This window comes from Lepidothrix coronata, unplaced genomic scaffold, assembly GCF_001604755.1.
Source record: "Lepidothrix coronata isolate B3197 unplaced genomic scaffold, Lepidothrix_coronata-1.0 Scaffold147, whole genome shotgun sequence".
NCBI lineage: Eukaryota > Metazoa > Chordata > Aves > Passeriformes > Pipridae > Lepidothrix > Lepidothrix coronata.
The window spans coordinates 253,969-266,600 of NW_016690327.1; the positions used below are offsets into that span (position 1 = coordinate 253,969).

Sequence of the window (12,632 nt, forward strand, 5' to 3'; positions counted from 1 at the left end):
GGGGGGGATTTCGGGGTGTAAAAGGGGGATCTCGGGGCGCGAGAGGGAGAGCTCGGGGTGGGAGGAGGGACCTGGGGGTGCACGCGGGGACCTCGGGGTGGAAGCGGGGGGGCGGCGATGCCCCGCACAGCCCGGCCGGGCCGGCGGATGTCGGGTTTAAGGTGGCCCGGTCCGGGGAGACGGGGCGCTCTCCGGGGTTGGGGGGCTCCCGGGGTGGGCTGGGGGGCGGGGATGTCGCCGCGTGGGGTGCGGGAGCGAGGGGACACGCGCGGGGCCGTGGGAGGGACACGCGAAGGAGAGGCGGGGGCTCTCTCGCAGCACTGGCGAGGCACGCGTGGAATTTGGGGGGGCACTCTGGGGGCGCCGGAGGGGTCGGGGATGGGCGTCCGAGGGGCAGGTGAGACCCGTGGGACACAGGTAAGACCCGGGCCCCATCGCTGCTGCCCCTGGATCCCCCCGGGGCAGGGAGGAAGGGGGAGAGGGCAGATCCTGACGCGGTTCCACCTTAACGTCCCGTCCGGGTGCGGGACCCCGGCTGCCCCTTGTGCCCCCCCCGGTTTCTTTTTCCTTCCTTAGGCTTTTTTTGGGTCCCCCCCCGGGTGCGGGGGGGGGGCGGCTGCGCTCGGGGATAAATCATTCCCGCTCCTCCGTGCCCGGTGAAGGCTTCGTCCGGGAACGGGGAGTCTCCTCCCAGCCGGAGACAATGATGCTAAAAACGAAAAGGAAAACAACAAAAAAAACCCATCACGACAACATCGAATAAACCCAAAAACCCTCCTCCTTTGCACTCCTCTGGATAAGGAAATTCCTGCCCATCGGAATTGTCCTCGGGGGATGGATAAATAGCTGGGAACCGGGCACAGCTGGGGGAGTGAGGGAGTGGGTGGTTGGGTGGTCGTGCCTAAGGTAGAGGCTTCATTTCCACGGTGGGTGGGTTGTTGAGTGGGCAGAGGTCACCCAAGGGGTTGGGGGGGCTGCGGGGGGTCCCACCATGGCCCTCAGCCAGCTGAAGTTCAAGGAGCTGGGCGAGGAGGAGCCCACCTGGGAGGAGGAGAACCTGGACAGTGTGAAGGCTCTGACGGCCAAGCTGAAGCTGCAGACCCGGAGACCCTCGTACCTGGAGTGGGAGGCCCGGGTGAGGGGGCAGCGCTGGGGCACCTCGGGGGGGGCCCGGGGGGCTGAGCAGGGCCCTGGGCACCCCGAGGACCAGCTGGGTGGTGGCGTCTGTGGCTTTGCCACCATGGAGGCGGCTCTGGAGTGGCTGAGGACGGAGCTGGTGAGTAGCTGACAGTGGGATGAGGGGTGAGATGGGACCACAGGGCTCCCCCGTGCCCAGCTCACGCAGCAGTGAGGGGACGTGGCAGGGTCAGCAGGGGCTTTGCTCCTTTGCCCGGCTCGGTGGGTGCACGAGGATTTTTGCAAGGCACACGTGGCTCTGCGGTGCCACAGCTCTGCCCCTGCCCCCTCACCACACTGTTGGGGTCTGCACTTGTCACCCCCCTGGCTGCTCTGCTGGTGGCACTGCTGCTGTGGACTCCTTTATGTGGCACGTGGTGGCTTCCAGAGGGTGGCACCCAAAATCCCTCAGGACTCAGGGCAGGCAGAGCTGAGCCATGGTGCTGCCAGCCCTGCTCCAGGGGCAGTGCCATGGGAAATGCCACCACCCCCATGGGGCACAGGGTGTTTGGGAGCACCCAGCAGCCTGTCCCTGAGGCAGCAACAGGGTAAAAAGCCCACGGGCATCAGACATTGTGCCCATCACAGGACTGCGTGTGTGGGCTCTGTGCTGTCCCAGGGTGGGTTTGTTCCCTGGCCAAGCCCCCTCCCTGCTGCCCCATCACCCCTGCAGCTGATCCGGGGGGTGATCCCGCTCCATCCTGACTCCGGTCTCCCCTCCAGAGGGAGATGCAGGCTGTGGACCAGCGCCTGGCACAGCAGCTGATGCGCCTGCGGGCGCGGCTGCACCGGCTGAAGGTGGAGCAGGCCTGTCACCAGCACAAGGAGATGCTGGACGACGCCACCTTCGGCCTCGAGGGCTGCGAGGAAGACTCGGATCTGCTCTGCAACATCCCCCCCAAGGCCGCCTTCCTGCTCTCCACGCCCCTCAAGCACATCGGGGTCACCCGCATGAACATCAACTCCCGCCGCTTCTCCCTCTGCTGATCCCCCCCGGGGGCCGGGTGGGAGCCCCGCAGGCACCCACGGGTGCATCTGGACCTGGCAGGGCTCGAGGATCACTCCCAAAATCCCTCAGGACTCGGGGCAGGCGGAGCTGAGCCGTGGTGCTGCCAGCCCTGCTCCAGGGGCAGTGCCATGGGAAGTGCCACCACCCCCATGGGGCACAGGGCGTTCTGGGGGCCTGTTCCTAGGGACAGTGGGGTCAAGCACGGTGGAAAATGTTGGGAGCAGCCCTTTGAGACGGAATAAAAGGAGGTGAAGGTGAGAGCTGATGTTTTTTTCTGTATTTTCACGTACCCAGGCACCTTCCTGGCCCCATAGATGTGGCTCCAAGATTTCTGCTGTGGGGACCGGGGAGGGGGGGAGGGAGGTGACAGCACAAGCTGCCGCTTGGGGATGTGACTTCCACAGGGCCCTGTGTGCAAGCAGTGCCAGGGACAACGTGGGGAGACCCAGGGAAGCTGTGGGGTGACCCAGGGATCATTTTGGGGGCTGCTTCTCCTTCCCAGGCTGTGCGAGAGCCTGATATGCCCCTCAGGCTGCCACAACCCCCCCCTCCCCTCCCGACACAGCTGGGCTTCCTGTGCCTCACCGAGCTGGTACCTGCGGCTTCGTGTTTGATCTCAGAAGCCAAGACAATGGTGTTGTGGTTGCTCTGCTCTGAGCTGTCTCCAAAACACGGGGCTGGCAGCCTGGCAGGGGCACAGGGTGTCCCCCTGGCTTCAGCCCCTGCCCCCGTGGCTGTCTGGGTGCCAAAGTCTGTGGTGACACAGCAGTGGTGGCCAAAAAGGGGGTTTTGGGGTGCAGGATGAGTCCTACAACGGGTGTAGGGTCCAGTGGGGTCAGGGGCAGCTGGTGCAGGGCACTGCCAACCTGAGCCCTGGAGAGGGGACAGCACAGGGGACTGGGCAGCAGGTGACAACCCCCTGCCTGTCCCTGACCCTTCTCCCACCCCGTGGGACCCCACAGTCACCACCGAGGGTCTCAGCACGCCCCGGGCGAGGGGACAGCCAGCGCTGGGACCCTCGCGGCGGGGATGGCAGGAAGCCCTCGGGGTTTGTCGCTCGCTCTTGCGGTCGGGCACGAGCTGCGAACGAGCTGCTCGAGAGTTTGCTCATGAGGCAGGAAATGAACCGGGGCAGGCGGGAGCAGGAGCAGGAGCGAGAGCGCCCTCGGGGAGCACGGCCCGCGCCTCGGGGGGCTCCGCGCCGCGCCCCGCAGGGTCCCCGCGCCCCCGGCGGGATGGGCAGGACGTGAGGAGGGGACGGGAGCGCTGCCAGGGAATGGGGGTCTGAGAGGGGCCGGGCATCACCTCCTGCCAACAGGTAAGAGCTGGGGGTGGGAGGGTCTGCGCCGTGCAGAGATGGGAGATGGGGATCGCCGGGAGAGTGGGGGTCTGTGTGCTCTCTGAGTGCCCCTCGGAGGGGTGGAAATGGAGGTTTGGGCTCGTAGTGAGTGGTGGGGGGATGTGAGCGCCTGGGTGAGGGATGGGGGAGTCAGCCTGTGCCCCCCACTCCTCTGTGCCCTCCCAGTTGGGGTGAAAGCTGCTGTCTCAACGTCCCCTGCCCGGGGTGGGAGCACCGGCCCCCTCACAGGGCTCTTCCCAAGGCCCCCATTTCCAGGGCAAAGCGGGAGTTTTGTCCCCAGGGCTGTGGGTGAGAGCGGTGTAGGGACGGGCAGCAGCTCAGTGATGGGCTGCTGGGGTTTGCTTCCCAGTTTGGGGGTTCAGACATTGAGATAAACCCATTTTTGGTGCTGCCTCAGCGCAAAGACCCTCCTGCTGCAGGGGCAGCTTTGGGGTCGGCATCCTTTGTGTCGCTGTGAGGATGTGCCAGAGCAGGGCTGGACACCCAGTGAGTCACAGCTGGCTGAGGGACACTCTGGTGAGCCTTGAAGAGCATCAGGGACGGCGGTCAGCCCAGCCTTCAGCCCGCCCACACCCGTGAACAAACCAACCCAACCTGACCAGAGCAGAAAGGCCAGCCCAGGGCAGGGAGATGGGGGGGTCCAAACACACTCCAGAGCCAAAACAGGGACAGGAACACAGTAGGACACCAGATACCTCCGGGGGACACACCAAACACGGGGCAGGGGTGCCTACACGTCCCTCCCAGGCACCTTCGCAGCAGAAATTCGGTTTGCACAGATGCAGTCACCAAAAGCCGACTTCAAACGCCCCTTTTTCCCCCCCGGCGTGGCCCAGGTGAAACGGCTGCTCGGTGGAAATTACGCTGTGGCTTGGGGCTGTAAGAAAAAAGGCGCAGTAGCAGCACCTCCCTCCCCACCCCGGCTCCGTGCAGGGAGGAAAAAACACCTCCTTTGGTAAAGGTGCCTGAAGGGCTGTGGGGGAGCTCTGGGGGGTCGGGGGCTTCTCCTCTGTGGGGCCAGGGTGGTGCTGGGGGGGTGGAGGTGGGCTTTGCTGCTGCTGGGCATCGCTGTGGCCCTGCCTGCTCCTCCTGCCTGCAGCAGGAGCCCCTTTTTGGGTGCCAAGGTGAGTCCCCAGATGGGGTCACCAGAAGGCACCAGGGTGGTTTTTAGCAGTGTTGTATGGCATGGGGGGAAGGGAGGGGTCAATCACCTGTGTTCTTCTCACCAAAACTGCCAGTCACCCGCTCCCCTTGGTGGTGGGCACCCCGAGGTGGCACCATGGGGATGGTCCCTGTGTCCCTGCTGACCCTGGGCCCAAGGGAGGGGGCTCCTGGTCTGGAAAACCAGCCCTGGCAGTGCAGGCTGGGGGGGCTCTGACTGGCAGCATCCTCTGGCTGAGACTGGTGGCACAGGGGGCTGGCAGCACCCCGGGGACCCTGCACCCTCCTTGGGGACCCCCTGCAAGCCTCTTCCCTACGTGCCCACTCAAATGAAGCCCCCACCATGGAAAGAGATGGATTTATGGCAATGGCAGAAAACCAAGGCCAAAGTGGTGCCAGCAGTGCCAGCAGCTAGTCTCTCTCCCAGGAAAGCATCTCCCAGGGCTCAGCAGGGCACCAGGAGAGGATGGGGACCCTCCCAGCCGTGCCACTCACTGCCAGATCAGAGCTCCCACTCAGCGCCAGCGCAGCAGCCGCCGGTTTTGGGGTGGTGGGACACACACCCAGGCTGGCTCGTGGTGACTCGGGGCTCCCAGAGCCCGTGGAAACCACATCAGGGCCCCCAGAGAGCCCCCAGAGCCGAGCCTGGAGAGCAGGGTTTGGAGGCCAGGTGTTGGTGGAGACAGATCCCAGCCGTGTGGGCGTGGGGGATTCTGCGGAAGAGCTTTTTCCGGGGCCGTGGGCCGCCGTTTCCACACGATGCACTGTGGGGCTCCCAAAACCATGGGGGTTTTGTGCCATCATCAGCATTTTCGGGAAGGCCAGAGGTGCCCGGGTGGTTTGCAGAGCCCTTGTGACACTCATGACATCCCTGCCCACACCAGGGTGCCGGGGACACTGGGGACAGCCCCGCGCCGGCTCCGTGTCACCAGGGCTGGTCCTTGAGGTGGAGGTGGAACATCCTCCTGGATGTTTTGGGGTGAGCTGCACAGGAAGAGGGGCCCCGGAGCAGGGGTGGGGGTTTAAGGACATCCCTGATGCAGGAGAAATGGGGGTGACTGTGGGGGAGAGGCTGAGAGCTCGTGGGAGACGGAAATCAGAGGCGGCAGAGGGTGGGTGGGGAGCTCCCACATCCACCTCTGACCCCAGGAGCTGCTTTCGGGGGGTGCCAGGCCCAGCCAAACCTCATCAAACACAAGGGTGTATTAATTGTTAATGGGGTATTGGTGATCAGGTTGTTATCTGGCTGAGGAACAGAGGGATCGGCCCGAGGGAAGGATGGAAGTGGGTGGGATGGAGGGTGGGAAGGAGCTGGCAGGAAAGGGGAGCCTCAGGCTGGGGGACTAATTGCCTTCAGTGGTTTTAATTAACGAGGCCAGAATAAATTAGGAGGAAATAAGGGCTGGTGACAGAGAGCCAGGGGATGTCCCCAGTTCAGCTGAGGAGTGTGCAGGATGGGCCATGCCCTGTGGGAAGCCAGATGGATGGATGCAGGGATAGGGGTGTGCTGGAGTGGGAGGAGAGGGGAGCCCGGGGGTGTAAAGGATCCCCTCACCAGCTCTGCCCCCCCAGGCACCATGGGCTGCTGCTGCAGCTCAGACTATGACGAGGACTGGATCGAGAACATCGACATCTGCGAGCACTGCAATTACCCCATCGACTCCGACAGCAAGAACCAGGTGAGGAGGGGGTGAGAGACCCCCATCCCGGTGGCCAAATGCCTCCAGAGGTGGCCATGGGGCGGCCAAACCCTGGAAGGTGAGAACTCACGAGGCTCCTCATCCCCTGGCAGAGGCTGATCCGCAACGGCTCCGAGGTGCAAGACCCTCTGGTGTCCTACGAGTCCACGTCCCCGCCGTGCTCCCCCATGCAAGGTGAGGTCTGGCCGTGGTGGGGGGTGGCTGGGACACCCCCAAACTGGCCACTGCCACCCTGTCGCTCCCCTTGTCCCCCCAGATAAGCTGGTGGTGGCCCTGTACAACTACGAGCCCAAGCACGATGGGGACCTGCAGCTGCGGAAGGGAGAGAAGCTCCGTGTCCTGGAGGAGTGAGCGAGCGCCAACCACGTCCCAGCACCAACCCTGGCACGGCCCCACAGCTCCTGTGCTGGCAGGGGGGGCTGTGCAGGGTCCTGGCAGCTGGAGGGGGGTCTCACCTCGCTGTGTCCTTGCAGGAATGGGGAGTGGTGGAAGGCACAGTCGCTCACCACCGGCCAGGAGGGATTGATCCCCTACAACTTCGTGGCCTTGGTGAACAGCCTGGAGCCCGAGCCGTGAGTAGGGATGGAGCGGGAGCTGTGCCCCAGCAGAGGGGGACGGAGCCAGGAGCACCCCAGAAGTGCTGGTGGGTGAAGGCACAGCCTGACCCCCCCCATCCCTGTGTCCCCAGGTGGTTCTTCAAGAACATCAGCCGCAAGGACGCCGAGCGGCAGCTCCTGGCGTCGGGCAACACGCACGGCTCCTTCCTCATCCGGGAGAGCGAGACCTCCAAAGGTACCTTCCCGCACTGGGAGAGGCCCTGGGAAGCACTGGGAGGGCTGTGGGGGACCCACACGGTGCCCGTGTCCCCAGGCTCGTACTCACTGTCCGTGCGGGACCTGGATGAGACCCAGGGGGAGACGGTGAAGCACTACAAGATCCGGAACATGGACAACGGCGGCTTCTACATCTCCCCCCGCGTCCCCTTCAGCAGCCTCAGGGAGCTGGTGCAGCACTACACACGTATGGGATGGCCGGGGGGGATGGGAACAGGGTGGGAATGGGGCGGGAATGGAGCGGGATGGGGTGGAACTGGGATGGGATAAGAACGGGGTGAGATGGGACAGGATGGAATGGAATAGGGTGGGATAAGACCAGATGGGATGGGACAGGACAGGATGAAATGGGATAGTATGGGATGGGAATGGAATAGGAATGGGGCAGGATGGGAGAGGAATGGGACAGGATTGGATGGGATGGAATGGAACAGGAGTGGGGCAGGATGGGATAGGATTGAATGGGATGGGAATAGAATAGGAACAGAATGGGATAGGACAGGATGAAATGGGAATGGGATGGGATAAGATTCAATGGGACTGAGATAGGATGACATGGGATGGGACAGGACGGAATGGGAATGAGATGAGATAGGATGGGGACGGGATAGAATGGGACGGGATGGGATGAGCAGAACATGCTGCTCCACGTGCCCCAGCCAAGCCATCGACCTGTGCCCGGTTCCCGGTGCCTCTGCCTGCCCTGACCCCCCCCCGTTCCTCTCCCAACCCCAGGCAGCTCCGACGGGCTCTGCACCCGCCTGGGCAAACCCTGCCGGACGCAGAAGCCGCAGAAGCCGTGGTGGCAGGACGAGTGGGAGGTGCCCAGGGAGTCCCTGAAGCTGGTGGAGAAGCTGGGAGCGGGGCAGTTCGGAGAGGTCTGGATGGGTGAGTGAGTCAGGGCAAAACTGGGGCCCCACGGCACCCTCGGGATGGGAGGGATCCAACTAGGATCACTCATGGAGCAGCCAGCACAGACCCGGGCGTGGGACTCATGGCTTTCCACAGGGGTTCTGGGAGAAGGGAGAATCCTTCTGGATCACCCAGAGCAGCCCAAGCTTCCTCCTCTCCCATCCCAGCCATCCAGGATGGAATGACAGGGGTCCTGTCCTCGTGGAGCTGGGCTCTGCTCGCGATGGGAACAGCTGCTGGCTTTGTCCCCACTTGGGAAATGTCCCTTGCTGTGGCTCTGGCTGGAATTCTGGGAGCAGTGGGGGGCTTGGAGGCAGCACGGGGCCTTGAGAGTGTGGTGATCCAGCCACAAAAGCACCTCCTGCTGCTGAGTGCCGAGGTGGGGAAGGCACTGGGGCTGCCCTGCTCCTCCCCCTCACTAAAGAGGGGTCTCTGCCTTCACTCCCACGGGTGCTGCCTGTCCCACAAAGTCCCCTCCTGGTTCCCATCCAGAGCCAGGCTTCAGCACCACTTCCTGGCCCCCCCCAGCTCCCCCCCCTGCTCAAAACCCAGTGACCTCCTGTCCTCGTGGTCACTGAAAGCCACACGTTACAGTATCTGCCTGGTGGGTTAAGGTGTGATCACAGATTTTAGCCCAGGGCAGGGCTGTGACCGCCCCGAAAATCCTCCGGCCACACCACGACAGTCCGGGGTGTGAGACTCCCTCTTCAAGCCAAACTTTACAGCCTTCCACTGACCTTTGCAACCCACGGCATCTCTTCCTCGTGCAGTCTTGCCTTGGGATGCTCCAGACCCACAGAGCAGCCCCCACACTGCCTGCTTGGCTGGCACTGCCGGTGCCACCCGTCCCCAGGGTCGGGGGGGTCCCTCTCCCCATCCCGCTCTTCCCGGCTCTCCACAGGCTTCTACAACGGGCACACGAAGGTGGCTGTGAAGAGCCTGAAGGCGGGCAGCATGTCCCCCAGCGCCTTCCTGGCCGAGGCCAACCTCATGAAGAACCTGCAGCACCCGCGGCTGGTGCGGCTCTACGCCGTGGTCACCAAGGAGCCCATCTACATCATCACCGAGTACATGGAGAAGGGTGAGACCCCCCCCAGGCGCTGCCCACCCTGCGTGGGGGTGGCTGGGGGAGCTGTGGAGAGACGTGGCCACGCGGCCACGGGGTCATTCAGGCTGGAAAACTCCTCCAAGATCGAGTCCGGCCTGTGCCCGATGCCCAGCCCAGAGCACTGAGTGCCACATCCAGTCGTTGCTTGGAGACCTCCAGGGGTGGGGACTCCACCTCTTCCCTGGGCACTTCCAAAAGTCCAGTCTTCCAGCTCCTGGCTTCCCATCCAGCTGTTCGTGCGGTTTGTGTGTCTCAAGCCGCTTTTGGCATCCCTGCCACGCTCTGCCTTTGCGTTGTCTCGGGGATAAAGGAGGGGAGAAGGACCTTGCAGGAAGGGTGTTCTCCTGCCCACCCTCCCCTGCCCACCTTCCTGGGGCACTGTGAGCTTCCCAGCCCCACATTTTGGGTTGCAGTGGGTGACAGTGCCCTGGTGACCCCACCACCACCACCACATGACACCGAGGTGCTGGGGAGGGGGGCAGTGTGTGTTTTGCTGCTCAGACCTGCTGCCCTCCCCGCAGGCAGCCTCGTGGACTTCCTCAAGACCTCGGAGGGAGTCAAGCTCGGCATCAACAAGCTCCTGGACATGGCTGCACAGGTGAGGGGGGCAGGGACACGGGGCTGGAGCTGGGAGGGCTCTGCGGGGCCGGAGCCGGGGCTGTTCATTGTAAACCCCCTCTCCAAATTACAGATTTCCGAAGGCATGGCCTTTATCGAGGCCAAGAACTACATCCACCGTGACCTGAGGGCCGCCAACATCCTCGTCTCGGAGGCGCTGTGCTGCAAAATCGCCGATTTCGGGCTGGCCCGGCTCATCGAGGACAACGAGTACACGGCTCGAGAGGGTGGGACCCCTCCTCCCCGCCCTGCCCCGGGGGTGCACAGAGCTTGGGGACACGGCAGGAGGGACCCCCACCCACCCCGGTCCTCTGGGGGGGTCCCCACCGTGCCCCGGGAGCAGGAGGGGGGTGCAGTGACAGGAGCTGCAGGAGGGGGGAGCAGGGAGGGAGGTGCAGGGACACTTTTTCCTCCTCCGCTTCTCTCCCCTCAGTTGGGGGGGGGAGCACGGGGGGGCTGCAGGACCCTGTTTGCCCACCCGACCCTGCCTTTGGTGGCTACTGCAGGGACAGGGGTGCCAGCCCACCGCCGAGCAGTGGGGGACAGGGGGGGCTGGATGCCACCAAACCCAGGTCATCGGCAGGGACTGAGCCTAACCCGGGGTTTCACGGCAGATTAAACACAGAGGGGTGATCCCAGCTCTTCCAGGACTCTTCATTCCCTCCCCTCCCGCTGTTTTTTTCCAGGGGCTAAATTCCCCATTAAGTGGACGGCGCCGGAGGCCATTAATTACGGGACGTTCACCATCAAGTCGGACGTGTGGTCCTTCGGGATCCTGCTCACCGAGATCGTCACCTACGGCCGGATCCCGTATCCAGGTCAGGATTTCCCGGCAGCTGGAAGGATCTCCCGTGGCAGCGGGGCTGGCACACGCGAGCGCACGCCCACGAGTGTGGACATGCACTCCCGCACGCACACACGCTCCCAGCCTGGCTCCCTGCCCTCCTCCGCAGCCAGGGATCCAACCCCTTCCCGAGGCACATCCCCAAAAGACACCTGGAGGGGCGTTCGGAGGCGGTGGAAGGGGATGGAAGCTTCCCCAGGGGGTTTGGGGTGGGACCTGTGACATGGGGGTGACCCCAATTCGATGTCCTGTGTGTGTCCAGGAGGGGATGACCAGCCCCAGAGTAGTACCTGTGACATGGGGGTGACCCCAATTTGATGTCCTGTGCATGTCCTGGCAGGGATGACCATCCCCAGAGTGATACCTGTGACATGGGGGTGACCCCAATTCAGTGTCCTGTGTGTGTCCAGGAGGGGATGATCAACCTGTGACAGGGGGGTGACCCAAACTGAGTCCTGTGCATTGTCCTGGCAGGGATGACCAGCCCTGGGGTGTGGTCCCTACGATGTAGGGGGGGACCCCAAATTGAGACCCACGTGTGATGTCCAGGCAGGGATGACCATCCCCAGAGTGGTACCTGTGACACAGGGGTGACCCCAATTCAGTGTCCTATGTGTGTCCAGGAGGGAATGATCATCCCCAGAGTGGTACCTGTGACATGGAGGTGACCCCAGTTTGATGTCCTGTGCATTGTCCTGGCAGGGATGACCAGCCCTGGGGTGGTCCCTACGATGTGGGGGGGGACCCAAATTGAGACCCATATGCAATGTCCAGGCAGGGATGAGCAGCCCCAGGGCGGTACCTGTGACACGGGGGTGACCCAAACTGAGTCCCACGCGTTGCCCCGGCAGGGATGACCAACCCCGAGGTGATCCAGAACCTGGAGCGGGGGTACCGGATGCCGCAGCCGGACAACTGCCCCGCGGAGCTGTACGAGCTGATGAGGCAGTGCTGGAAGGAGAGCCCCGAGGAGCGCCCCACCTTCGAGTACATGAAGAGTGTGCTCGAGGACTTCTTCACCGCCACCGAGGGCCAGTACCAGCAGGAACCCTGAAGGGCCACAGGACCCACTCCCCCGTGTCGGGGTGCTGGGAGTGGTCCTCTGCATCAAACACCCCCAGACTCCATGAGCATCACGGTGTTGGTGGACTCTCCCCTGGACCTCGGCAGTAAAGATTTGGAGCACTCCAGACTTTGGGAGCGGCAGATTTCCCCCCCCTCAGGAAGGGATGGACGGCCAGGGCAGACCCCCGGCGGCATCGGGCTGGCATGGGGGGCTCAGTGGGTGCCCACCACGTTTTTCCAGGGTGGAAATCCAGCCTCCAGCTGCACATGGAGCTGCCCAGGGGGCCCGGCAGCCCCTCGCCAGCTCTGGCTGTGCCTCCTCCACCTCCCTGGTGAGGGCAGGAACCCCCCCAACAGCGATGGCTGCGGCACCCCTTGGCCGTGGGACGCTTCTTCTCCCTCCCCCTCCCCCTCATGGCATTTGCAGGACCCATTTTGGGGGAAATAAAGGCCTTTTCAGCGGCGGGGCCAGGCTGCCATGGGATGGGGTACAGGGGGTGATGCCCACCAGGGATGAACCCCACTGGGTGACACTCACCAGAGACGAATCCCACTCTCACCAACCCACCCTGAGGGGGCTGCTGGACCCCCCCAGATCCTCCTGACCCCCGTGAGACCCCCCCAACCCCATCCACATGGAACAACCCGACCCTGGGGGGGGTTGCTGGACCCCCCCGACCCCCATGAGACATCCCCCCCAGCCCCATCCACATGGGACAACCCGATTCTGGAGGGGGCTGCTCGACCCCCCCCAGACACCGCTGACCCCCGTGAGACCCCTCGGTCCTGAGGGGGGGGCTGCTGGGGGGGCCCCGTGCCCCCCTACCCCTGCGATGGTTCATCCCC

General features: G+C 64.0%; 2 protein-coding genes across 3 annotated transcripts; both read left to right on the plus strand.

Annotated features, from left to right (window-relative positions):
- Window positions 1–326: 326 nt before the first annotated feature.
- On the plus strand, window positions 327–2,443 carry FAM167B (family with sequence similarity 167 member B). Its single transcript, XM_017828414.1, has 2 exons — window positions 327–1,276; window positions 1,900–2,443. Exons 1-2 carry the CDS (start codon window positions 992–994, stop codon window positions 2,161–2,163), a joined length of 549 nt encoding a protein of 182 aa, XP_017683903.1. The 5' UTR covers window positions 327–991; the 3' UTR covers window positions 2,164–2,443.
- Window positions 2,444–3,378: 935 nt separating this feature from the next.
- On the plus strand, window positions 3,379–12,151 carry LCK (LCK proto-oncogene, Src family tyrosine kinase). Of its 2 annotated transcripts, none has more exons than XM_017828412.1 (13): window positions 3,379–3,503; window positions 6,279–6,385; window positions 6,499–6,580; window positions 6,663–6,753; window positions 6,880–6,978; window positions 7,095–7,198; window positions 7,277–7,426; window positions 7,975–8,127; window positions 9,053–9,232; window positions 9,781–9,857; window positions 9,951–10,104; window positions 10,564–10,695; window positions 11,573–12,151. In XM_017828412.1, the coding sequence occupies exons 2-13, from the start codon at window positions 6,284–6,286 to the stop codon at window positions 11,773–11,775; spliced, it is 1,527 nt and encodes a 508-aa protein (XP_017683901.1). In that variant the 5' UTR covers window positions 3,379–3,503; window positions 6,279–6,283; the 3' UTR covers window positions 11,776–12,151. The 2 variants fall into 2 exon arrangements, with proteins under 2 accessions (XP_017683901.1, XP_017683900.1); XM_017828411.1 differs by lacking the exon at window positions 3,379–3,503 and adding an exon at window positions 5,635–5,685.
- The last annotated feature ends 481 nt before the right edge of the window (window positions 12,152–12,632 follow it).

Excerpts from the sequence above, each read along its gene's own strand:
- FAM167B (XM_017828414.1), top strand. The coding sequence starts at position 992 with ATGGCCCTCAGCCAGCTGAAGTTCAAGGAGCTGGGCGAGGAGGAGCCC. Across the intron at positions 1,277-1,899 it reads AGTGGCTGAGGACGGAGCTG|AGGGAGATGCAGGCTGTGGA; the intron begins GTGAGTAGCTGA and ends TCTCCCCTCCAG.
- LCK (XM_017828411.1), top strand. Across the intron at positions 6,386-6,498 it reads ACTCCGACAGCAAGAACCAG|AGGCTGATCCGCAACGGCTC; the intron begins GTGAGGAGGGGG and ends ATCCCCTGGCAG. Across the intron at positions 6,754-6,879 it reads AAGCTCCGTGTCCTGGAGGA|GAATGGGGAGTGGTGGAAGG; the intron begins GTGAGCGAGCGC and ends GTGTCCTTGCAG.